This window comes from Oreochromis niloticus, linkage group LG16 (assembly GCF_001858045.2).
Source record: "Oreochromis niloticus isolate F11D_XX linkage group LG16, O_niloticus_UMD_NMBU, whole genome shotgun sequence".
In the NCBI taxonomy this organism is placed as follows: domain Eukaryota; kingdom Metazoa; phylum Chordata; class Actinopteri; order Cichliformes; family Cichlidae; genus Oreochromis; species Oreochromis niloticus.
Genome location: NC_031987.2, coordinates 17207960 through 17232509, shown reverse-complemented (window position 1 = coordinate 17232509; position 24550 = coordinate 17207960). Strand labels below are relative to the sequence as shown.

General features: G+C 41.5%; 3 protein-coding genes across 6 annotated transcripts; all 3 read right to left on the bottom strand.

The window, feature by feature from the left end:
• Window positions 1–458: 458 nt before the first annotated feature.
• ino80da (INO80 complex subunit Da) lies at window positions 459–9280 on the bottom strand. 2 transcript variants are annotated; one of them, XM_013272622.3, is made up of 10 exons: window positions 9167–9280; window positions 6915–7161; window positions 6016–6827; window positions 5797–5902; window positions 5493–5717; window positions 5191–5300; window positions 4855–4988; window positions 4487–4710; window positions 4184–4341; window positions 459–4087 (listed from the first exon to the last, which is right to left on the bottom strand). In XM_013272622.3, exons 2-10 carry the CDS (start codon window positions 7130–7132, stop codon window positions 3057–3059), a joined length of 3018 nt encoding a protein of 1005 aa, XP_013128076.1. In that variant the 5' UTR covers window positions 7133–7161; window positions 9167–9280; the 3' UTR covers window positions 459–3056. The 2 variants fall into 2 exon arrangements, with proteins under 2 accessions (XP_013128076.1, XP_003447413.1); XM_003447365.4 differs by lacking the exon at window positions 9167–9280 and adding an exon at window positions 8730–9160.
• Window positions 9281–9427: 147 nt separating this feature from the next.
• LOC100695305 (NADH-ubiquinone oxidoreductase 75 kDa subunit, mitochondrial) lies at window positions 9428–18461 on the bottom strand. 3 transcript variants are annotated; one of them, XM_003447291.5, is made up of 19 exons: window positions 18027–18461; window positions 17343–17422; window positions 16874–16983; window positions 15606–15713; window positions 15380–15456; window positions 15163–15244; window positions 14898–15028; window positions 14627–14812; window positions 14387–14521; window positions 14177–14291; window positions 13923–14068; window positions 13712–13840; window positions 13489–13618; window positions 13242–13402; window positions 12984–13138; window positions 11646–11821; window positions 11435–11569; window positions 11202–11274; window positions 9428–9931 (listed from the first exon to the last, which is right to left on the bottom strand). In XM_003447291.5, the coding sequence occupies exons 2-19, from the start codon at window positions 17419–17421 to the stop codon at window positions 9840–9842; spliced, it is 2220 nt and encodes a 739-aa protein (XP_003447339.1). In that variant the 5' UTR covers window position 17422; window positions 18027–18461; the 3' UTR covers window positions 9428–9839. The 3 variants fall into 3 exon arrangements, with proteins under 3 accessions (XP_003447339.1, XP_019208264.1, XP_025759911.1); XM_019352719.2 differs by lacking the exon at window positions 18027–18461 and adding an exon at window positions 17533–17887; XM_025904126.1 differs by lacking the exon at window positions 17343–17422.
• Window positions 18462–18702: 241 nt separating this feature from the next.
• Window positions 18703–21869, bottom strand: cmklr2 (chemerin chemokine-like receptor 2). The gene is made up of 3 exons (XM_005452888.3): window positions 21657–21869; window positions 20757–20849; window positions 18703–20671 (listed from the first exon to the last, which is right to left on the bottom strand). The coding sequence occupies exon 3, from the start codon at window positions 20626–20628 to the stop codon at window positions 19552–19554; it is 1077 nt and encodes a 358-aa protein (XP_005452945.1). The 5' UTR covers window positions 20629–20671; window positions 20757–20849; window positions 21657–21869; the 3' UTR covers window positions 18703–19551.
• Between the last annotated feature and the right edge of the window lie 2681 nt (window positions 21870–24550).

Genomic DNA, 24550 nt, shown 5'->3' with positions numbered 1-24550 from the left:
GCTATGTGCTACCAGTCCAGACAGACAGCATGGACACGGTAAATGTTTTCCTTTTGATTGTTAGCTGGTGAAACTAAAACTTAGTCTGAAAAGCTGTGTCTAAATAAAGAGGGAGAGAGTCCTACCAGTGTAGTCTGGATTGGATACTGAAGGGGCTGCGCTCCAGAGTTCATAACCTGGAGCTGGGAATTAACAGCAGCCAGAATCAAAGGTGCAAAATCCAAGGTTACAGAGGGAGTGATAAAACTGAATTTATCACTGCTAAATTAGCCATGATATTTTAAACAGAACAGAAACTATATCATCATTAAACATAAGGCATATCCCCTCAGACTCTACAATGATTTGCATGTGTATAAAAGGAGCTGTAAAACTGTGGCAGGGTGCACACGAGCACATCTCACCTCGCAGCATTTTTTTTTTAGGTGACCTTTGAAAAACCACGTTAAACCATGGCCTCAAATACCTCACAGCAAGTTTTATTTATACATCCAAAAACAAAAGATCAAATTTCTCACACTATATACAGATATTACATACAGTGTTTGTACACATATTACATAATTTGTACACAAGAAAAATATACATAAAAATGTAAACCTTTGTATACAAAAAATACCTTAGACAATTAAACAAGGACCAATAACAAAAGGTGACTAGATTAGCTCATCCTATCTTTAAAAACAGTAATACAGTACATTCAATGAGTATAGGAATTTGTCAGCCATCTCTGAATTCAAGCAGTTACATGTGCCTACGAGCCCTGTAAATTTTGTTCTACGTGGTTGTCGGGGAGAGTGAACCGGTGCAGCGACTAATCTCATGCTATGCAGGATACAGCAGTATTGTCTCGCTTATTTTCAAACACACTTTCACCCAAACCTGATTCTTCCTATTGACTTCTAGGGGGCGCTGGTTGCGTTACTGACGACACCGCGGTCTCTGAGAAGCCCAGCCGTCCCCGGTGAAGCTACAGGTTTACACTTTGAGACTGTGTTCTCTCTTTGGAAGGGGCGAGGCAGAACTGGGCCTTCTCACAGCTGGAAACGAGGGTCCGGCGCAGGCTCAGAGCGGCTAATGGTGGCGGCTGTTTGTGTAATGAGCGTCCAAGCAGGGCAAAAAAAGAAAAAAGAAAAAGGCAAGACAGACATGGGACATATGAAACACCACCGGTCTCATCCACTCCTGTGCAAATCTAGGTTGGAAAAAGTACGCTGATCTGTTCTTCTCCACCATCTGATGCATATAAATCCAATGTTTCTTACCACCAAGAAGCCAGTGATCATCGTCTAATCGTGATATTATTATTATTACGCTCTCACACAGAAAGGGTTGCAGCCCCATGCAATCTCAAGACTTCTTCCTGGAAGTTTAATAGCTATCAAAAATAAAAAATATTCTCCATCAGAATTGGAAAAAAAAGACAGCATACAAACAAACATTGATCCCTCCAACAAAGGCTTAATCATTTTGATAGCCATTAAAAGCAAGAGACTCATTCTACACAGACACAGGTTCCACTGAACACATTGCAAAGAACAATTTCAATCCATTGCTACTCAATAATTCACCAACAAACCCCAAGATAGAGACTGCTATTCTATATACCTAATACTCAACAATGTCTGATAATCTCTCAAATGTCTAATATATTATCTATCAAAAGCCGTGGTTGTACTGCTGTCGGGGTGGGGGTGGAGGCTCTTGCATGGAAGAGCACTCTTTTTTTTTGTTGTTGTTTTTTTGTTTTTCAGACACCAGCTTTTCATTATATGTCTTTAAAAAATGCTTTATAACTGAGTAAAAGAGACAGTGCTTTACTTCAGACGTGCAAAATACACCAATTGTGTTACATCTAGCTGATGGGTAAAAATAGAAATTTCCAACACCAATTCACTGCGTAAGCCTCCTGCGGGTAGCCTAGCCTGTCGTATTAGTGCGAGCCCTGAAACTGAACTTTTGTTATATGAAGACATGCAAGCCACTAAATACCATTGTACGTGTGGACCAGAGAGCACCTTTGAGAGTAGACACTTAAAAGTCCCTGGATTGTGCCATTACCATCATCGCTGTAACACTGAAGCTAATTTAATCAGCCTTAAAAAAAATCCACTCAGAGAGAAGTTGGCCTGACCTGATCGCTCGCCTCTAAAGGCTCTGCGGGGAAACTGTTAAAGAGGCCAAAATATCTTCCTGATCCAGCCTGGATTCATCGAGTGAAGCTACATGTAATGAAACCAGCGAAATACCTCACGATGCCAGAGTTATGTTAATGTATTTATTGCTTTAAGATACTAGATTTATTCACCTTCAAGTGTCTACTAGGCCACTCAAGAGTCCCACAACCAATGGTGAGGTCAGAGATTTTTGACGTCTGAGCAAACCAATAAATGAGCACATATACACTATACACAATATAAAAACAGCTGTTTAAAAGTATTTTGGTAAATTCATATGACTGTGAAATTGACTCCGTAAGATTCTATATCATGATAACAATTAAATAGCTTGAAACATAATGGATCACAAAAATCTCTTGTTCTTCAGAGGGTGACAGAAGCAGTGTATGAAACAGGTGGGTAACAAAAAAGAAGAAAAAAATGCAATGGCCGTTTGAGCAAGGCAGGGTACAGCTGATCGTTTTAAGACAGGACTTGAACTGGCAAAGCAAACTAAACTGACCACTGACTGAGGCTTCTAGGAATTCTGAGCACTGTGACACAGATAATCTCTGCTTAGGTCCTTCTGCCAATTTTCACCCGTTTATTTCATCACAACATCTGACTGTAACCCCCCACCCCCCTGCTGACGAAACCACAAGGCATCGAACACGTGGACTCACACTGACTTAAAATCTCAGACACCGTCTGGCTACAGGAGGAACGAACAAAAATAGAGTAAAATCTGAGGCTGTGCAAATTCATTATCAATAGTGCACTATTACCACATTGCACACATGTAGCAGATGAACAGGGGTGGTTAACGACTCAGTCAACTGGATTGTAAGTGACTGTGAGTCCACAGACCATCGTGCAGTAGCTGCGTGCCGCCTGCTCTCATTTACTTTGCGTGAACGGTGGCGTGGCGCTGTTGGCACTTGCAGCGGTGGCACTAACTATAGAGAAGCCAGCAGGGGGCGCCGTGGAGCTGTGGCTGGGCTGCACGTCTTTTGGGATGCCACTGTGGGAGGCCAACTGATGGCCAAAGGCCGCGCTGAACTGAGGGAGCTGTTGCTTGGGCTGTGCGGAGGTCAAAAGATCGCGTGACGAAGATGGGAGCGAGGACGAGGGGGCGGGAGGAGTCGTTAGGCCAGTCAAGCCGCTCTGGGGCATCGCCGAGAGAGCAGCCATGGGCTGCAGCGTCACAGAGTGGGTGGTGGCGGGTGGAGTGGACAGGGAGGTGGATATGAGATGACTTTCTGATCCGATGAGACTGCCAAACTGTGTGGGGTCCGTGATGGGTAGAGCGAGGTTGTTCCAAGTGGACCGTGGCGGTCCCGGCACCCCGCTCAGAGGGACTTCCAGGAGAAGAGGGGTGTCTGTCTGGAAAGAGCTGGTGTGGGGAGAAGATATGTGGTCACTGTATGGGGATGGCACATGCTCACTGCTGTAGTGGCTGCCTTGGGGTGATGATGTGGGTGCGTCCGACTTGGCGAGAACGTGGGATGTGTGCGTCCTAGAAAACGTCCGCTCTGTTAAGGAGGTCTGAGTGAGCAGGGACGTGGTGGAGGGGGCCACTGTAGAAGAGGATGAGGTCAGATTGGAGCACGGCGCTTGGCTCTGGTTAGCGGGCTGAGTTGGAGGCGAAGGGGGAAAGTGATCTCCAGTAGACTGCAGTAGATTGTCCTCCAGCTCAAGGCTGGTGAAGTTCTCGGTAGGGATGCGACTGTTCAGCAGGTCTCCCATGCCCCCTGGTTGGACTGGACCAGGAAACACGGTCATGGCTCTGTGGTCCACTCCTTCTGTAGGGGCCAGGTCTCCAATGGAGGTTAGGCACACCAATGAGTCTGTGTAGGACCCCATAGCCTGCAGTGCACGTACCAACTCTTCAGCCTCCTCTGTGGTGGGCAGTAGCTCTCCGTTTTTACCTGCACAAACATTTGCAATGTTATAAAAATCACAGACTATGAGGGATCACACACATGAAATGAACAGCGATGCACAAAAATGAGCTGCAAGACAACCTTCAAACAAGTCAAAGTCCTGCAGGTCATCAGGTAGTCTGGGTAACACGTCGGAGAAATCTTCCTGGTTTAGCTCAAGGTCGTTTGGAATGTCTGCTATGTCATTGGTGATATCATCAGGAAGCTCATCTGTACTTAGATCTGGAGTCGAAGGGCTCCTGCAACAAAGGTTAGAGGAAAAAATTCAACATGCTATTGTAGTGAAGAGGCTGTCCAGACGTGTGACGTGAGCTTGTCTTTCACTCTGAATATCCTACACCATTAAATTTCTAACAGCAGCACAGAGACGCAGCTGTGGCACACCTGATGCTGGCCTGTGAGGGCATTGCTAGGCTCGTTAAAGGCATTCCCAGGTTCCCCTGCGGCAACGCTGGAGGGATAGGTTTTTGAGGCCTCCGCGGGCCTCTCCTCCTCTTCTTCTTATGCTTTTTGGTGAGCGCCGGTGGTTTGGTCTTTTTACGTGGCTTTCGCTGTTGCTGCTGCTGGTGCTGCACCCGTCGGTTTCCGTCCCCACGCAGGAAGTTATCCTGTGCAGAAGGAAAAGAACAGATAAAGGAAATCAGATTGAGATCAAAATAAGGTTTAAAAATTACCCCCCCCCTCCACCATCTTTGCTACAATGGATGGATCCCACATTTCCAACAATGTTTACCCTTAAACATTGAACTCACCATCTTTTTGGCATGCTCTTCGCAGAGGGGTGTCTGGTGCGTGATATCAAACACGGGGATGGAGCACTGCTGACCATCTGCAAATTTGGCTGTGCAACTTGCAAAGAGCTGCTGGGAACGATTCAACAGAATGTCTACAGAGAACAGTAAAGGAAAAAAAAAAACCCCAGCAATGCACTCAACAGAGACCATGTGAACAACATACTCCAGCACAGGTGCAAACTTTATATATATCACAGTGTGTGGTTTTAAAATAGCATGTACAACTGAGATTTATCAAATGCGCTAACACATGTAGTGACCAGCTGTGCATGAGAGCGGTGGTGCAAAGGATACGCTGAAAGCAGTGTCGAGTGAAGGGCAGAGCTCTGTTGTGGCAGGGCTGGCCCTTTGTGCTGCCAGTGCAGGTCCCCGTGTCTGTGCTCTGCTGCGTTGGTGGAGCCACACTGCAGACACAAACACATCCAGGAATAAGCAAACACTGACAAACCAACATTTGTTATGTCGGGTTCATTGAAAGTTACATTCCTAAAGGTAAAAAAAACAAAGGTTCGTGACTGGTTTAACCGAGGTAAGACCTACTAGCCATACTGTAAAACATAGCTTGATTTAAACAAAAGAGACGGCTGTGAGATTACCTCGATGAGCTGCAAGAGGCACCACTCAACTCCTGAATCAGCTGGCCTGCACAGCTGGGGTTTTTACTGGCAGCGTGCAGCAAGGCTTTGCGGAAGGCATAGCGGTATCTCTTCTGCCGGATACGCGCCCGCTCCTGTCTGCACATGTGCTTGTATTTCTCCTGGAGGTACGAGCAAAGCCTAAACAGTCGCGTCCTCCGAGAGGAGCCGCCATCCTCTTCCAGCCTACAAGGGGAACGAATGACAATCATCATTATGAGAAGTTACACGCTACACAACAGGGGTTGAGTATTAAGGTACCAACCCATTCTGCGGCCTCCATGAGCTCTGAAAAGGAGTAAACCGCTCTGCCATGTCTTCTTCTTCATCATCATCATCATCATCTGCACTGTCCTCCGACCAGTCCAATCCTGGAAGAGACCGTGTTAGGGCAGCTCGTCCATCTCCTTACATCTACCTTTAAACAATCTTTCACAGTCATAAGAATCCACATGAATTCATAAACTATAAAAAGTTTGATCACCTAGATGAGGAAAGAGGTCTCCATGCTCCCGTTGTCTCTTGGCACAGAGCTGCACCAGATGTTGCAACCTGGCAAGGCAGCTGGCAGAAGGTGAGAAGGCAGTGGGACGCATGACGACCACATGCCGCTGATTGTTGCTGCCACTGTCCTTGCAAGCGGCAGGCAAGTGAGTAGCAGTCAAAGGCATTTTCCTGCTGAGCGATGGCCCAGAATGTTGCACTGGACTGGGTGCTGCATTGACGGGCAGCCCCGGAGGCAGAAAGTTGACCGTCTGAGGTGGTGGTGGATTGCATAATAAACCCTGCTGCTGTCCTGGGATGATGAAGGAAGTCGTGTTGGAGTGCTGGAGCTTCTGGAGAAGACCTGGCTGTTGCCGTGGATGACTGTTGAGTGGTGAGGAAGGGTAGATGCGGGGGAGAGGGGAAGGACTAAAGTGCTCAGGTGGTGTTTGGAAGAGGTCTGTGTCATGGCAGAGTTTCTGGTTGAGCACCAGCCGACTCTGTATTTTCTTCTTGATGGCGTTACTCTTCCGAGGAGCGCCCACCTCCTCACCATCTGTGTCATCCTCATAAAAGGCAAAAGGGTCCAGGCCTTCCCCATCAGGGAGGGGTAACAGGCGTGTTAAGGGGGGAGATGGTGGTAGTTCATCTAGACCATTTGGGGCTTTCAGAGCTAGAGAGGGCACGGTAATATTGAGAGCCACTGACTCCAGGTGAGCAGCCCGTGAGCGCATTTCCTCTAAAGCATCGTGTTTCTTTTTCCGCTCCTTTTTGGGGATAAAGCCGAGAACCTGCAGGTGGCTGTTACAGTATCTGCAAAACAGGAACATATCCTCAGTACACCGTGCAAACCCATGACTGATTGGTTCTGTAAATCAAAGCAGAATTGATCTTACATACCGGCGGTCCTCAGACTTGGGGATGGGGTTGGTACACCGCTGGCTGTTGTACTTGGCCACATACTCGCATTGCTTGAAGGGAGCAGTCTTATCCTCCAGAACGTGCCGGATACAAAAAGCATAGCCATTGAGTCTGCGCTGTTTGCAGAGCTTTGGGCTGTACGAGCACAACGGCTTATTGTCTATCTCTGAGAAGTGTATGTGTTTGCCTTCATACATCACGTGACTCTTGTCCTTGACAACATCAGCTGATGGGATAAAGAAAAAAAACAAAAAAACAGTAATTACATCACAAGCACAGTGAGGCGGTAACTATGCATTCACATGCCGGATTAAGAGGCAGAGCAAAAGCAACATCTTCCACAACAGGTAATACTTTCCTAATATTAGGTAACCGATCACAAAAAAGCTGGATTGTTTTAACAGTAATTATTAAGTGTTACATTGAAACAAATAAAAATAATCTGCTTCATCATGAAACTACTATGAGTGTGTGCTGTGATTAATAAACTCAAATTTAAATAGTTGAGAAAATTACAGTGTTAGCCATTTCCATCCGGACATTCCTGTTAGGTCCTTTAATTTTCGGTTTCAAGCTCTCTCATTGAGAAACAGGTGGCACACTGTACTTGATTTTACTCCGCTGTTCATTTATTACGAGACAACACAATGGAAGTAAAACGGTGGGTTTTTCCGACAATGTCAAAAGCTCCAAAACATTTACCTGACTGTGCATTAGCACTGCGGCAAGACTGGCTAAAGAAAATATACTCACTATAAAAATACTTTACTTTTTGACTCGACAAGAAAAAAATAGACTATTTTAAAACAGTGTAGTGAGCTCTTCATAACAAACACACAGCGTGACATATACCTTGACATCCTTAATTATCGTGTAGCTCAGCTTACTACCTTAAACTTTGTAGGGGTTTTTTAAGTTGGTGTTGATAGTGGCACAGCTCTGACGGCTAAAGTGTTCACTGAACACACACTAACATGTTGTAAATCTGTCCTTTACATCAACATGAGTTACATTAACAACTTTAGTATAGGAGAACCGGGCAGGTAGCAAACTGAAAGTAATGTTAGTGTCCGGGGAGCTAGCTCGCCACATTAGCTTGGAGCCGATAGACAGCTGTGAAACTTTATACTACGACATAGTAAATACATCCAAGTACAACAACTACCTCTGGCCCAATTAAAAAAAAGATAACTCTATCCATCATGAATCCAAAATATATAATATCAAGACGGCCAAACACGAAGAGTCATATTAGCTTGTTAGCTTACAAAGCTAAAAACACAAATTAGTAGGCGGTAGCTAACCAGGAAACGGAAACATAAGAAAATGGCAATACTATAAAGGTTTATTTGCAGTTTAATTTATTTAGAAAGGGGTTAAAAATATAATACACTATTAATAAATAATCTCACCTAGTAATGAGATTCTACATTTTATAAACATGAAACATTTATGGTCAAATACTTTCAAACAAAGGGTATACATACGAGGCGTATGGCCTGTCCCCGAAGGCCTCCATAATAATCGATATAAATTATAACAACCACCCTTACATAATGTGAAATTAGCAGGCCACATCGCTTAAAAATGTAAATATCTCCTTAATTTCCACATCTGCTTTAGGCACCAACTCATTTCAGTACATCACAAGCTTTTACATGAAATATGTCACGAATAAGAGGCCTTTTAGCTTCGATCGGACAGCGGCCTCTAGTAGAACCACTGGCCGACTGAAGTCCGTGCAGAACGGTACGCTTAGAAATCGAGGCCGGGGCTGTATACGATTTCGCTTACCTTGAATTGGTATGGGCTCTGTATGGTATTCGCTCCAGATAGACGGCCGAAATGTATATTAGAATCAGCTAGGCTATTTGCGCATCGATATTGGAGATCGGTTAGTAACGGCGATCTTCATCGAGCTCGGTTGATCTTGAAATAAGGACGCATATAAATATAGGCTATCCAGAGCAAATTACAAGCAGTAGGTAGGCTGCTGTGGATTTTTGTTGGATCCACAGCGGACTCCTCACAGCACCACTACAGGCACTGCGGGGACATGACAACAGTCCGCTCAACAACAACAACCTCTCCTACCATATTGGAAATTCAACTTTGTTAAAAGCTCCTTCAGTGCACAACTATCACGTTAATTTCTTTATGAAACACTTTGTGTGAAGCGCAGTGCCGTGTACTTGTCCCCCTTTTAGAAACGCCGCATAGAAGCAGACTACCTCGGGGGTGTCCAGCAAATTGTTAGTGTGAAATCCACCTGGACCACGACTATCATCCTCCATATGAATGAGTTATCAGCTCTGCTGCCACACTGTTGCCGGCTTGTTCAGTAATGATGGACCACGTGCCAATAAAAATACCACAGCTCGTGAATAGAAAAGTTCAGGTGGAAGTCATTTCACACAGGAAAAGTGGAATTTACTGCATCAACACATATTTTTTTTTCTTTTAAACAAAAAGGCACAAACTTAAATGGAGGGTTAGACTTGCTAAAGGTGATTGGTTTATTAATATATATCACATTTACAAAGAGCTACACTTTTTAAATACTATTTATTTTAAATACTTCTAGGAAAATATATTCTCGGTTTTACAGAAAGACAAAGATAAAGATTTTTAATCTTTGGTCACGCCTACAAAAATGTGAGGAGCACTGATAAAGGGAAAAAACTGTGAGGTGTGCATCTCTGAATACTTGGCAGATCTAAGATGACATTTTCACTCAGCCTACATCACTTAAGACACATTTCTGCAGGTATGTTTACTCACATTATGAAACTTACTCTATAGTAGAATATCTATGTCAAAACAAGTGCAAATACGTTTCTAGGAATGTGCAAATAAAGGAGTTGTGCGTATCGTTTAGGAACTGGACGGCTATCCATTTGTGCTTTAGCATATGGCTGGTTCATCCACAGCTTGTGCCCCCTCTGTGACGGCTTTCACACAGTTCGCCATGGTTTGGGAGGCTCTGCTTATTGGATCTGTGGGTAAAGATTAAATTGTTAAATGTACCCTCAAAATACCGGCCAAAATTTATATTACAGACAAACACACATATACACACACACATTGACAGACCATGTATAATGGTAAAAAGATCTTTACTACATTATGTAGTGAATTATTACTTACAATTTTAATGCTAAAATACCAAATTATTTAAACAAAAGTGTCAAATTAAAATCTAAAATTAAAACCTGCTGTAAATTACAGATTTGTAGTCACAGCAGATTATTTTTGTATAAACTTGGCAATAAGCAGACAGCTTGTAATGGCAACTATACATGACAAAAAGTACATTTATAATTTTTTTTCAAACAATAAAATCACTACATGAACACAGAGTTACTAGCAGCTCCTCATCACTACTGATTTATTTATTTTTTTTAAATCAGCTATTGTTATTTATTTATTTTAGATCTATCTGCAATGAAAATTAATGGAAAAAAAACAATGTAAATCGCCGACTTTAATTCCTCCATGTCCCTTTTGCAAATTAACAACAGCCTGATTGAAATGCTCTGAAAAGACCAAAATTGTCAGCAGGGTTCTGTTTCCTCTAACCATATATAATAATAATAATAATAATAATCATAACAATAATAATAAACTGAGTATTTATTTCAATCCAGATTAATGTCAGTAATTTAAAACTACCAAAAAAGGGACATTTCAAGGATATTCCTGTATCAACATGAATAACTTAATAAAAGAAAATCACTATATTCAATATACATCATTGATTTTGAATGTATGTTACGTGAAAACAAAAAAATACGATAAAATATTTGTTTAAAATCTGTGTTTACATTTCCTGGGCTATACATTCAGTAGTTTTGCCACCTTTAACTGCAGATTAAAATCCTTTCTATAATAGCACGGCAACAAATACAGCACCTTTTCGCTCAACTTTATATTTTCTGTTTATCTGGGATTAATAACACTGTTATGAGGAAATGTTTGGCTTTATCTAATCTCTATTTGTATTTATCAAATTCTTGTTACTTCACTGATCACTTCAGTAGGAACACAGTGCCTAAGTGTCCCCCTTATGCTTTGAAAGGCAGGCATTAGTATTACTACATTATTTTCTCTCTATGAAAAGAAAACAAACATTGTTCTAATTAACTGATGTATTTGATACACTTAGAGCACTTTGGAATGAAAACAAGATTAGACCCGCATTAGTCAGAGAAAGAAAAAAACAAAACAAAAGATATGCACTGCTCAAATGGATTACTTGTGACCCACCTGTCATATAAAAGTCCTTCACAGTAAGCTGTGGAGGAACTAAAGGTTCAATAAGGAGAGCCTGGTTCACTGCCTGAAATAGATAAGCCAGATATCACTATCATCATGCAGAACAGTGTGACATAAACGGAGATAAATTAACTGTACAAACCAACGTCTAAATCAAGCTTTACATTTCCTCCCCATCTATGATCACCTAAAAATAGAAATGCTAGAAGAAGATAACAGCTGACCTTAGATAGCTCATTAGCCTGCTTAAAATAGTTGGCCTCCTCTACGTCATCATATCGCACGAGATTTGGGGAAACCTCTGCCAGCCTATCACGCACTTCATCCAGAGTGTCATACGGCAGAGTCACTCCAGCGAGCTTAAAAACAACACAGAGCATTTAGTCACATTTTATTTCCCTGAGCCTTGCATGTTTATGCTGTGCTCTGGTTCACCTCAGACACGGCTCTGATGATCTTCCAGTCCTCTCTGGCTGCGCCTGGAGGAGTCACTGCCACCTTGGTCTGCTGGGCACGACCTTCAGTGTTCACATACGTGCCACATTTCTCAGTGTATGCAGCTCCGGGAAGGATGATATCAGCCATTGGTGCACTGACATCGCCATGGTGACCTGGGCATTACGAAATAGAAAACTGCAATTAAGTAAACTTATTGTTCCTCAACATGTATTCTTCAAGTCCCTAAGGGAATGGTTACCACTATTTTTCCAAATGTTCCCTCATTTGATTGTGCAAGTCTTGAACTGCCCCTGTGTTTTTGTAATTTGCTTCCAGTTAGACAGACTTTGTCATTTTTAACGTGGAATTGAGCAACAGTTCTCCAGGCCTTCTGATTCAAGCCTCACCAGAATGGTCTCTGTGGAAGGCTGCCTGTTATTTTTAAGGAAGAGAAACTGGAAGAAGAGGCTGAGGTATGCCAAATTACACAAGAACTGCACCGAAACTAAGTGCCAACAGGTCTTAAGGAGCAATGACTTGAAATTTTGGTTTGAACTGCCATCAATATGTATGGAGGAGGTTATGAGAGAGGTACAACAGTGAGTGTCTATAGCCATCTGTAAAACAGATGGAGCCCAGACCTCAGCAATATTAAAGGAATCTGGGATCAGCTAGGCCGAGAACACAACAAAAGGCAGCCGACATCCAAAAAAGAGGTTTGAATGTCCTTTAAGAAGCCTGGAGAACTATTCCTGAACTATACCTGAAGAAATTACAAGAAAGCTTGCCTTAAATACTGTATATCCATGCATTTTTGCCCCCAATTCCCATTTTTCTAGCAACATATGAAAAATATGAGGGTGAAGAGTGAAGGATGTTGTAGAGACACCATTTGGGCACTTAAGCCATTTAAATGTCTTTAAATAACTGAGTTTTCTGTCACACCTGTACATACAGAAGATCTTTTTTTTTTATTCATACATCCATGTATTTTCTTAACCCCTTATCCAATCCAAAGTTGTGGTGGGGCTGGAGCTTATCCCAGCTGTCATGGTGCGAGAGGCATGGTGGCCTGGAGGGTTTGCCAGTCTATCACAAGACTAACACAGAAAACCCCACAACCATTTACGCTTACATTCACAGCAAGGGCAAACTTTAAATCACAGAGTAACCTGATATGCATGCCTTTGAATTGTGGGAGCATGGCAGAGTATGTGGTGAGAAAAAACACCTGCACAGTGAGAAAAGGTCATGGGTTCAAGTTTTGCTTTTCTGTTCCGGAGTTTGCATGACTCCACAGTGACCCGGAATTTTAAGGTTTTGCAAAAAGCTGACCTTGATAAATTATCAAGCATTGTTTAGGGAGATTTGGGCGAGTGATGGAGCCAGCATCAGCTCCAAGTAGGAACAGAACTTTGGGTGGGTTCTTCCTGATAGCATCCACTCCTGGCTTGTACCCCAGATCAAGTGCAGCTACTTGACTGGCAACCCTGATAAGATGAGGACAAATGGTACACTCATTACAGTAAACATTCCTTTTCAACATGGCATTGTTATTTGAAACTTTGCTAATAATTTTTCCAAGCATTTGACCTGTGAAGCACATTGAGAACCTTCCAGGTTTCCTCCACTCCACTGCTGACGCGAGCATTTTGGGCAATGGTTGACACAGCAGCCATTATCGCAGCCCCATCCTCTCTCTGCAGGCAACTGCTGCCAACTACAACAGCAGGATGCTTTGCTTTGGCCAAGACCTGGAACAGAGAATAAAACACACAAGATTAGAAAGAGAAATTCAAGTTGATTGATGACATTCAAAGAAAAGGAAGGTCAGTGTTACCTGGAAGAATGGGTGAGTTCCTGAAGCAATTTCTTCGAGGATCTTGGCTGATTCACCAAGATGTTCATATGTGTAACTAAGGTCCACCTCCTTTCCCACCAGAGCCACATGTAACTCATTGTGCAGCCAGCTATAGCAGAGACAGCAATGTTTATACAGAAGAACAGACTTATGTTGTCAGATTTATAGTTTCCTCATTGTTAAACAGCCATGATTTACTTACCCTTTTCTGACCCGTGCATTAAACAAAGGAGCCTCGTACCGTGGGTTAGTGCCAACTAAAAGTAGCAGGTCAGCTTCTTCAATCCCAGCAATTCCAGTGTTCAGAAGATAGTTTGAACGCAGGTCAGATCTAGAAAAGTCAGTCAGTAAAAGAGTTGGACGTGTGTGTGTCAACTGCTTCAATGTTCATTTTGTGTATTTTTTTTTTTTACCCTGCTCCAGCCATGGGGAACGTCTCCTCAGTGCACAGGTTGTCACTATTCAAATGGTTCAGCAAGTCTTTCAGGGAAATGAGAGCCTCCGCATCGACCAAACCTCCAGCAACAGCAGCAATGTCCTTTCCTTCAACTCCTTGCAACTGTCAAACAAAAACGGATGGTATTCAGGTATTCTGAATCAGTGTTTTAAATTGCTATCCAATGTTTTGATGAGCTTAGTTACTGTATTTCAATTAAGAATTTCGTACTGCTCCAGCAACTCGAGTCAGCGCATCTTCCCAGGATGTGGGAACCAACTGCCCAGACTCATTTTTCACCATTGGCTGAGTAAGCCTCTGTCTCTTAAGCCCATCATAAGCAAACCTGCCAAGTTCGAGCAAAAAGCAGTTCAGCAATAATGTAAACACCAAGCACAAGGCTATGTCTATGATGCACAGTTTGGGTGATCTGAAATGAACCTGGTTTTGTCTGATATCCATTCCTCGTTAATATCTTCATGAAGGCGAGGCAGAATCCTCATCACCTCACCGCCGCGAGTGCTCACCACGATGTTACTACCCACAGCATCAAGTACGTCAATCGATTCAGTCTTCCTGCAAAAAAACAACAACAACAAAAAAAGAGAGAATACATAAGTCTCAAAATAATTTGTTGAAACCCTAAATAGCTACACAAGATGTAGAGCATAATCTAAAAACCTGGTCTCCCATGGGCGGGCAGTGAAAGCATACGGTTTAGAGGTCAGGGCTCCCACTGGGCATATATCAATAATATTCCCAGATAATTCCGACATGAACATCTTCTCCACGTAAGTCCCAATCTGCAGATCGTTGCCTCTGCCAGTGGTGCCCAGCTCTTCCACGCCTGCAATCTCACTGGCAAAGCTGAAAGAGGAAAAGAATATATGCATTTTAATATTTCACATGAACACAGCTACTCGACTTGTTCAAATATTAAAGCGTGACTCACCGCACACAACGAGTGCACTGAATGCAGCGAGTCATAATGGTTTTGATGAGGGGGCCAATGTTTTTATCTTCCACGGCTCTTTTGCCCTCTGTGAAACGGCTTCTGTCGCTGCCAAACTGCATGGACTGATCCTTCACACGAAATGCCACTCAGTTTTAGTAATCAATCCATAATTTCTAAATTCAAAACCCCATAATATCTGTTTTACACACAATCAAGAATATAATGAGCAGATCTAGAGTGGTGGTGATCATCTACAATTTACCTGTAGGTCACATTCACCTCCTTGATCGCAAATAGGACAATCTAATGGGTGGTTAGCCAGTAGGAACTCCATCACCCCCTCTCTGTGAAATTTTCAAGTAAATGTAGGAGAAACCCAACTAACCAAGTTAAAGAACAACAAGAATAAAAGTGACCAAATTTCACTGTTAACTTTTTCAAAACAGATAAGTGACTTTTAATTAAGAGGTTGAAGATACCTGGCCCTCCGTGTCTTGTCAGAATCGGTTAAAATGTTCCAGCCTTTCATGACAGGCATAGCACAAGCTGCCACCGGCTAGATAATAAATGAAAAAAGATGACATGTTAATTAAAGTAGGCATATCTTTATCTCCGCAAGACTAGGGAGAGAAACAAAACACAAAGAAACATTTGTGGCTTTCTAGAGTTGAAACGTAGCACACAGGAATCATTAAAAAAAAGTACCTTAGGAACTTTTTCTATCTCCACAAGACACATGCGGCAGTTTCCAGCAACTGACAAGCGCTCGTGGTAGCAGAAGCGGGGAATCTGCATGCCTGCCTTCTCACATGCCTGTGACAGAAAACAACTGCAGGGTTATACTGAATACTCGTACAGTGCTGTGAAAAAGTATCTGCCACTTTCCTGATTGTTTTGCATATTTGTCACACTTGTATGTTTCAGATCATCAATCAAATTTTCATATTACACAAAGATGACCCGAGTAAATAGAAAATGTATTCTCCAGTTGATCATTTCATTTATCAAGGGGCAAAGGCTATCCAAACCAACCTGGCCTCTATCGGTTATGTCACCTTTGGCAGCAAGCATTTGTAATAACTAGCAATGAGTCTCTCACATCACTGTGGAGGAATTTTGGCCCACTCTTTCTAGCAGAATTGTTTTTATTCAGCCACGTTGGAGGGAAGCCATGCCAAAGCATTTCTATCAGATTTAAAGCAAGACTTTTGACTAGGCCACTTAAAAAACTTCATTTTGTTTTGTTTTTCCAGCCACACAAAAGTGGATTTGCAGGTGTGTGCTGTTGTATAACCCAAGTGTGCATGAGCCTCAGGTTACAATGTGATGACCGGACATTCTCCTCAAAATGTTCTGGTAGAGAGCAGAATTCATCCTTCCATCAATTACAGCAAGTTGTCCAGATTGTGAAACAGCAAAGCAGCCCCAAAGCAAGACACTACCACTACAATGTCTAAATGCCAGTGTGATGTTCTTTTTTTAAAAAGTGCTATTATTTTTACAGCAGATGTAACAGGATGCATGATCTTGGGGATCATCAAGATGTTTTTTTTGGCAAATGTGATATGAGGGAAAGGCTTTGTAACACTTTCCAGACTGACTGATGCCAGTGATTTTGTTTCTCAGCTGTTTATTGAGATGTAGTATGATGTGTTGCATTTTGAGATCATTAAGCCTGCTGTAATTTGTCTATTTAAGTCATTCCTTGACTAAACAAGTCTTACAGTCATCAGGCCTGGGTGTGGCTAGTGAAACTGAGCTCAGTTTTCCAAAACATGTGGTTAATCACAGTTAATTTATGAATTGACAGCTTTAATCCCTTGATAAATGTGAGTGGCAATTAAACACTGCATTTTCTATTTACTCAGGTTACCTTTGTTTATTAAAAATTGTTGGACAATATGAATCATGCAAGTGTGAAAAATATGCAATATGTTTTCACGGCATTGCATATCTTAAAGTTTAGCCATTACCTGCAACACAGTTGTTCCTGGCTCCACCATAACAGGCTTCCCATCCACAAACACCTCCAGGAGGTTACTGGCTGCTGCTGCTGCTGCTGTTGCAGCAGATGCAGGGCGAACTTCGGGCACACACAGAACATTTTACTGCAAAATTTGCCCTTTAAAGAACTGGTAATATACACATTGCATCATTTACCATATGTATCATTTCGTTCTACAACAAATTCATTATGACAGTCTAGTGAAACAGTCTTTGGGTAAACTGTGCCAACAACGGCCTGGCACCAAATGTGGTACCTGGGAGCTCTTTAATCCAGCCTATAATCCATTAATGGCGAAAGTAACAAGGGTGGCAAGCATTAAAACGTGTAGTTCTTTGAGATGACTGACAAATATTTTAACTATGAAGCGATACAAATACAATGATGTCCTTAAACTTGATAAAAATAAAAGAATAAAAAAAATTGAATAATGTTACCATTGTGAGTTACAGCCGTGCCTCCTTTGCTAAAAGCTGCTGGAAAGAGACTGCGGGTCGCAACAGGCAAACGCAACATGCTGGAGGAGAGGCAGAAACACGACATCAGGTGTAAGGTGTACTTTTAGCTCCACTGAAAGATTTCACAGGTTACCGCAACGCTTTTAGATGTGTAATGCGGATGTCTGACCTATAAACCTCTGCTAAATTAGCACCCATGCAGCTCTTCCAAAACCAAAACAGAAGTAAGCTATAGCTAGCTGGTGCGCCACATTTGAAAACAACACGAATAGAGACTATAAGAAACCTCACATGTGCAATTAAACACTTAATATTCTGGAAGCCCAGAAAATGTTGTCGAAATGGGGCATTAATTACAGTTAACGTTGCGCTGGCTAAATGTCTCCCAGGCTAACAATAATAACGGTGTTAGCTCGTGAAACTTAGCCTCGTATTGTCAGTGATTAGACAGTGATACCGCGCGAGGCTTTATTTTAACATTTTTGTGACGTTAAATTAAATTAATGTGCAGCTGATTGTTGCATTCAATCAGACGTCACGCGGTCACCACAAAAACGTAAACGTAACAACCGCAAACTAAAGCCCTGCAAGCTAAAAATGTCACTGTATTCAAGGCTAATGAATCATTTTTTTTTTAATTGTTTGTAATGACCGGTTACTTACCTTGCCTATCTATGTCTGTCCTCAGGAGACCGCCTGCGCCGCAGATTGCGCACCGTCCATTCTGCTGCGTCACGGATTAAGTAATCCTGTAATCCAAACAGCAGGGCCACTAAACAGTGTCTGAGATAATAGTATAAACATTCAACACAGTACGAAGTGATGTAAACCTCTCCTTAGCAGATATCCATCTTATCTACAGCTGTTTGTCTCTGATGTGACTCAGTGACAATAACAGTCCTCACTCCTCAGGTCTAGTCTCAGTTTTATACGTACATCTTGATGAGCACATTTATGTAGAAAAAAAAAAGTATCTTTGGGGTCAAAGGTCGTCTGCAATTGAAGTGAAATCGATTGGAAAAGATTGAAAGAATTGTTAGCTTCCTGTCCATATATTCCCATAGATATAAAACAGCATCCTTCCAGTCAGGGTGGTAACAGTGATGTAATACTTACAAATCCGAGTTCACCCCAAATGGGAAAAAAAAGAAAAAACAGGAAATGGCTGAATTTGTAAGCAGACCCTCGGGGAAATAAATAGTAAATGCATGTCTGGACCCTTGAAAATGGCGTGCAAACTTTGCAGGACTGCAGGAAATCTTGTCTGAGTGTACATAAAACATCAAATTCTTCTCTCAGTTCTTATCAAATCACATAAAAGAAGACACTTAAAGCACAGTCAGGTTCAGAAGAACAGATTTATTAAGATATATATATATATATATATACATATCTTTAAAATATATTAGAATGAACATGTTCATACAGTTTTTAACCAGCATAAACATCCGTAAGATACATTAATACATTATTCTAGCAGCTGATATGGAAATATAAAACCAAAATAATGCTATGTTGCAATGGAGACTACAGTCAAAAAGGAGTATTTTTGTCATCCATAAGAACCAAAGCAGTACTTACAAGATAGCTTGATTCAAAAGGTTGAAATACAGACAAAGTGGCTAAATGTCACATAAATATGTGTAGTCATAATTGCAAGGTCTAATATTTCATGATTTATGTTGTAAAATATTAATAGCAGTCATCCATCACCGTTTTCCACTGGCCAAGGAGGCATGTTGAAATTACTTGATTATTGTAAGGAGCAGTCCAACCATCACGCAGACGTTTTACCAGTCGGTAACTCGTGCATGACCATTAAAAGCTTCAAGCAGGGACTTCCTAGCATGTTTGTTTTGCAATTTATTTGAACGATTAGAAACCAAAATAATTGCAGATAGATTTTCTGTTGATCAGCTTAATGGTTTTGATTTAATCTAGCCTGTTTCTCTGCAGATAACTAGGTTTATGCAAAGTAGATGGAAAGATATTGAATCTGTGTTTATGTTCCATTTTCCATTATCCATGAAGAGTAATTGTCAGTTGAAGTTGGTATGACTCTGCCCAAATAAAACATAGGAAAAATCTTAACAACTCTAATAACCCTCTACATTCATGCTAAAGTAATACTTAACCACTTCTTCTTTTTTTTAAATGGAGAGCTTCACAGGTCTGGGGATAGTAACAATCAGATTGTTGATGACGCCAAGTGCTCACCGTGAACACCATTCTCGTAAACTCCTGCCACAGATTCGATCTCAGTGGCAGAGATCGACTGGCTGAACTCTCTAAGTGAATTCTTGGTTATGTCCAGACAGGCTTGCTTGATGATATTGCGCACTTTTTTAGTCAGGAACATGTACAGCAGGGGATTTACACAGCTGTTAAAAAAGCCCAAGCTAGTGGCGAGAGGAAAGCCAGTTTTCAGTAAATTGTGTAAGTAAGGTGAGGAATGTATGGTTAACTCCATCAGGCTGAAAGTATGAAAAGGTGTCCAGCACAAAAAGAAGGCGAGGATTACTGCAGTGACTGTTTTAGAGAAGCTAGACAACTGAACCGAACTCCCAGATTGTTTCATTTTCACTATCAGAAGTATACCCGTCACGCTTATAGCAGTCAGCGGCAAAAGAAAGCCCACAGTGGTGCGGATAATCACTATCGTGATGTGCCTCATGGCCGCTACATGAGGGTCGTGTGTGTGGAAGTTGTTGAAGCACACCACCTTGTCGCCCAAGATCATCGTGTCACGAAAGATTAGAGCAGGACTGCTCAAGGTGGCGGCTAGCCCCCAAATACAACCACATGCGAACCAAGCTCGGCTTATGGTGCGATACTTCTGACACCAGTTAAGGTGGACGACAGAAACGTACCTATCTATACTGAGCACTGTGAGAAACAGCACACTGGCATACATGTTCATCACGGACACGAAGGAGTTAATCTTACACATAGCCACACCGAACTTCCAGTGGAAGTCCCGCATAATGTAATCAATGAAGAACGGCAGGAAGAGCACAAATACAAAATCGGCTATGGCAAGATTGAGCAACCACACACTGTTGACTCTCTTTTTGCATTTAAATGCCATCACCCAAATAACAGCTCCATTGCCGATCACACCAAGCATGAAAGAGATTATGTAGATAACTACAGAGAAAATGTGCATAGGTTCTGTCTGACTGTGCTCAGCCCTAATATCGTCAATGTCGCCATAATCTAGGTCGTAACTGTACGTGTAGTTATAGTCATCAATGGAATCATTCATGGCTGCAGGGATGGCACGGCTGGAACTTGTCTGCTGATTATATCTGTGAGGGAAAAAAATCATAACGGGATAAATTCCTGTAAGTTGACCTGCAAGCAAAGCATTCAGCTTTCAACACATGTTCTCACCTCAAATTCTTTGTGACTTTGCCAGGAAGTTATCACCAGATATCTGCTTTGTCTCTCCTTTCCGGTCAATTAGTTCCTATGTTGAAGTTAGATCTGGGTGTGTCATGAGAAAGCATGGAACATTATGTCAACATCCTTTAAATCAACAACTGGACAGTGAGATGCTTCACCCGTCAGGCAGAAAGAATCCTTTGTAACTCACTGGAAACAAGATGCAACAATACTGTTTGACATACACTGTTTCGGGAACAATTCATGATTCCATGTTTCAACTTTATCAAGAACATCCACATATAAGCTACTTAGTATTATCACCAAGGTCAGAATAAGGCAGCAAATTAACCCTGAATCAGTAAACACAGGCAAATACTCATATTTTTTCTTTTTTGGGGCTAGAAAAAATATGAGTATTGGATGTAGCCCTTTAGTAAATTTATTGAAAATCATGGCAAGAACACCTAAAAGACAGTATTAGAGTAACTGATTTAAAAAGAAATATGTTTAAAAAATAAGACCGTGATTATATGGGCAAATTGCTGTGCGTAAAATCAGTTGCATTAAGAAGAAGAAAAGTACAACCCTTCATAATTAGAAGACCAAACAATGCTAAACTAATTTCAGTTAAGAATACAGTACAATAACGAGCGGACAGTATGACAAAAGATGAAGTAAAGTACGGACTCGAAGTACTGAAAGCAGATTGCAAAACAGTTCCAACCTGCTGCATCTCAATACCAGTCCCAGTAAACCGTTACGACTTATGAGCCTGCAAATACGAAGCGTCAGTCTCTAATAAAATTAGTGCCACATACACACTATTGGCACACTGGGGGAAAAAAGAAACATAGACTTTGTTTTTATTTTGTTTTTTCCTTTAGAATTTAAAGGTGGATCGCTTACCAAAAAGCGCAGCCCACCGCGTTTGGGTCTAAACACCAGCTCCTCCCGGGTGATAATGTCACAGCTCCCGCTGTCTTAGCCTTTTAGCTCCGTTATGCTGGGCCTTGATCTGAACTTCCCACTAGTCTGCATCAACTCTTTCCATCCAGACTAAACTCGGAGCAGAGTGTTAGGGGGTTACACAGTGGGTGCGCCTGTTTGACGCGTCAAAGAGGGAAGACAAGTTATTGGTCAGTGCTCTGAAAGTTGAATGCGGTCATTCAGCAAAACTGGGGCTGTTCCTAACTGCAGAGCGAACCAGGAACGCAAGCTTCCCCCCATTAGGGGATAGACGGAAAACTTATGAATGTTGCAGATTTTATTTTATCAGTGATTGATTTTTTCTCTCTCGCAGACACACAGTGGAAGCTTGCGTAGATGAAGGTTCCGGGCTGTCGGCAGCTTCTTCCTTCTGCTTTTAATTTGCAGACTTGTCGTTTTTTTTAGTTAAGGGGGAAAAACATAGAGACAGAAAGCTAGAAAAAATGTGCAAGGCCAGAATTTCCTTTTTTTATAAAATCAAGCTTGATTTGCAAAAGCCAGATTTTGAGCCCTACACTATGAAGTGTGTCACTGTAGATCCATGAAAATATTATGCCTACACCTACATACAATTATAAATCCGTGCAGCTCTAATGCCTTTCATTAGCTGCTTCCCGGTACACACCCACATGTGTATATACACAGTGTGGACAGCACAAGCTGACATAACTCAGCTGCTCGTCGTTTTAGTTTGTTTCCTGACGAAAGCTCCTCCGGCAACACAACAAACATTCAGTTCAACATTCAGTTGTTCAAAGTATGCAACACATGCTGTGTAAAGTTAGCATTCTCATAGCCAAGTTGAAATTCAGGCAAAGCACAAGTTCAAAAGTCAAGGTACACTCAGAAAAATTCAGCAATTTAAAAAAACTAATTTAATTACATGTACAATTTCCGTGTAATTTTGTTTCATAAGTACAATGTAGAATGTTACTTTTAATGGAATCTCTTCAAATGAAATGTACTTGATTGGTATACATTCAGTTAACTGTAAATAATAAACAATAAAAATGATTAATAGTGGCGTAATTCGTCCTCATAGGGTTTTAATGGAGTTATTACGTAGTCAGACCAGTTAAATGTAACATATAATGTTTTATTTTTCTGTGTAATACATTAAAGGACCTTAAGCCATCGTATTTTCCACACTAAGATGAAATGCATTTATGTGTGATGGATGGCTAACTACACACATTCTCTGTCCAATCATCACAACTTTACTTTATGCTTCAAACTTGCTGTACTTGCTCTGGGGAATGGAAGTGGAAGTAAATATGTGCTGCAACAATGTCTGATGTAATTACAGAGGGGGAAACAGGCTGTTTACATACGTAAATACAGCCGGCATGTGTGTCTAAATCGAAAATTATAGAGAAAAATAGACACATTTCTGTGTTACAGTCTGTAATCAGTGGTGCCACAATATTCTCTGTGGGTTGTGATGTTGAAACACATTGCACTTATGGCTACGCTCCAATTATTAAGGTCATCACATGTTCTCTATCAGCTGTCCAGCACAAACATGCTGTCACATCACAATCTGAAACCTCTTTACAAGTCAAATCGTCAAATAACTCTTTCTATCCTATCATTAATAAGATTTAACTGGCAGGGAGTTCATACTACCACTACTGCTTGCTCATCCCCGTTTGTTTCATCAGATAATCACGCAGTTTCATATTAATCTTAAGCTCAAAGTGAACATGTCACTTCACTGTGGACCATGCAGTCCTGAGGGGGGAGCTGTCACATCCTACAACAGCTCTCTGTTTCCACCCAATTATGGAGTCTAACAATCAAACCTTACGGTCACATCATCCAGTGATATTCATACATGGGCACAGTCACACACTCATGTTATTTCAGACAGACTTTTATGGAAACTTATAAGAGCTGTCGTCATTACTGACGCACACTTCTGTTCAGTTTCATGTTTCAGTTCCTTATTTTCCAAGAAATTCTTGAAAATGATGATCATTTACATCACTCATGCTTAAATTTACAGGCACTCGTGCTTGTTTTTTGTGAGATTGGTGGCCAACATAGGCTTACCAAAAGTTACTGTACAAATTTTTTAAATATAGGATGAATGAAAAAACATTTAGATGGACAGCAGCTCACCTGAACAAAAATCCTGTTTTTGTTTTTTTTGGTTTTTTTTACATCTAGAAGGATTTCAGAGGTATACTTCACATCAATATAATGTCAGTATGAAAAATAAGTATGTAGATTTGTCCTGCTTTTATAGCTGGGATCCATAACCGGACATCCTAAAATAGAAGCTTGCCTGTTATACTGTATGGTCTTTTTTTTGTATGGTGTGCATAATGCAATTACTGATGGCTCTGATCCATTAGTGCTCTTCAAGAGCAAGACCTTGTTTTTCTTTTCTTTTTTTTTTAGAATGGCTCACTATCATAGTGAACTGAGACACATGCACATATCCTCTGTCTAATAGGACATGACCAGGGCATATACAGCAACGTGAAAAAGAAAGTTTTTACAGGACTCTCTGCAGTCCTGTGAAAAACTAAGTACACCTCAGTATCTTGTAGAACCACTTTTAGCAGCAATGACTTGATGTAATTGTTTTCTGTATGTGTTTATCAGTCTGTCATACTGTTGTGGAGGAATTTTGCCTCACTCTTCCTTGCAGCGCTTAAGCTCCTTGAGGTTTGTGGGCTTTTATTTATGCAAAATTATCTTAATGTACCACCACAGCGTTTCAGTGGGGTCGATATCTGCACCTTGACTGGGCCACTTTTAATCTTGTCTTTTTCAGCTATTCTGTTGTAGATTTGCTGCTGTACTTG

Excerpts from the sequence above, each read along its gene's own strand:
- LOC100695305 (XM_019352719.2), bottom strand. The coding sequence starts at position 17,561 with ATGGGTGCTAATTTAGCAGAGGTTTATAG. Across the intron at positions 14,292-14,386 it reads TGGATATCAGACAAAACCAG|GTTTGCTTATGATGGGCTTA; the intron begins GTTCATTTCAGA and ends CGAACTTGGCAG. Across the intron at positions 11,570-11,645 it reads TCATCAGAGCCGTGTCTGAG|CTCGCTGGAGTGACTCTGCC; the intron begins GTGAACCAGAGC and ends GTTGTTTTTAAG.
- ino80da (XM_013272622.3), bottom strand. The coding sequence starts at position 7,132 with ATGTATGAAGGCAAACACATACACTTCTCAGAGATAGACAATAAGCCG. Across the intron at positions 6,828-6,914 it reads CCCAAGTCTGAGGACCGCCG|ATACTGTAACAGCCACCTGC; the intron begins GTATGTAAGATC and ends CCTGTTTTGCAG. Across the intron at positions 4,342-4,486 it reads CCCTCACAGGCCAGCATCAG|GAGCCCTTCGACTCCAGATC; the intron begins GTGTGCCACAGC and ends CCTTTGTTGCAG.
- cmklr2 (XM_005452888.3), bottom strand. The coding sequence starts at position 20,628 with ATGAATGATTCCATTGATGACTATAACTACACGTACAGTTACGACCTA.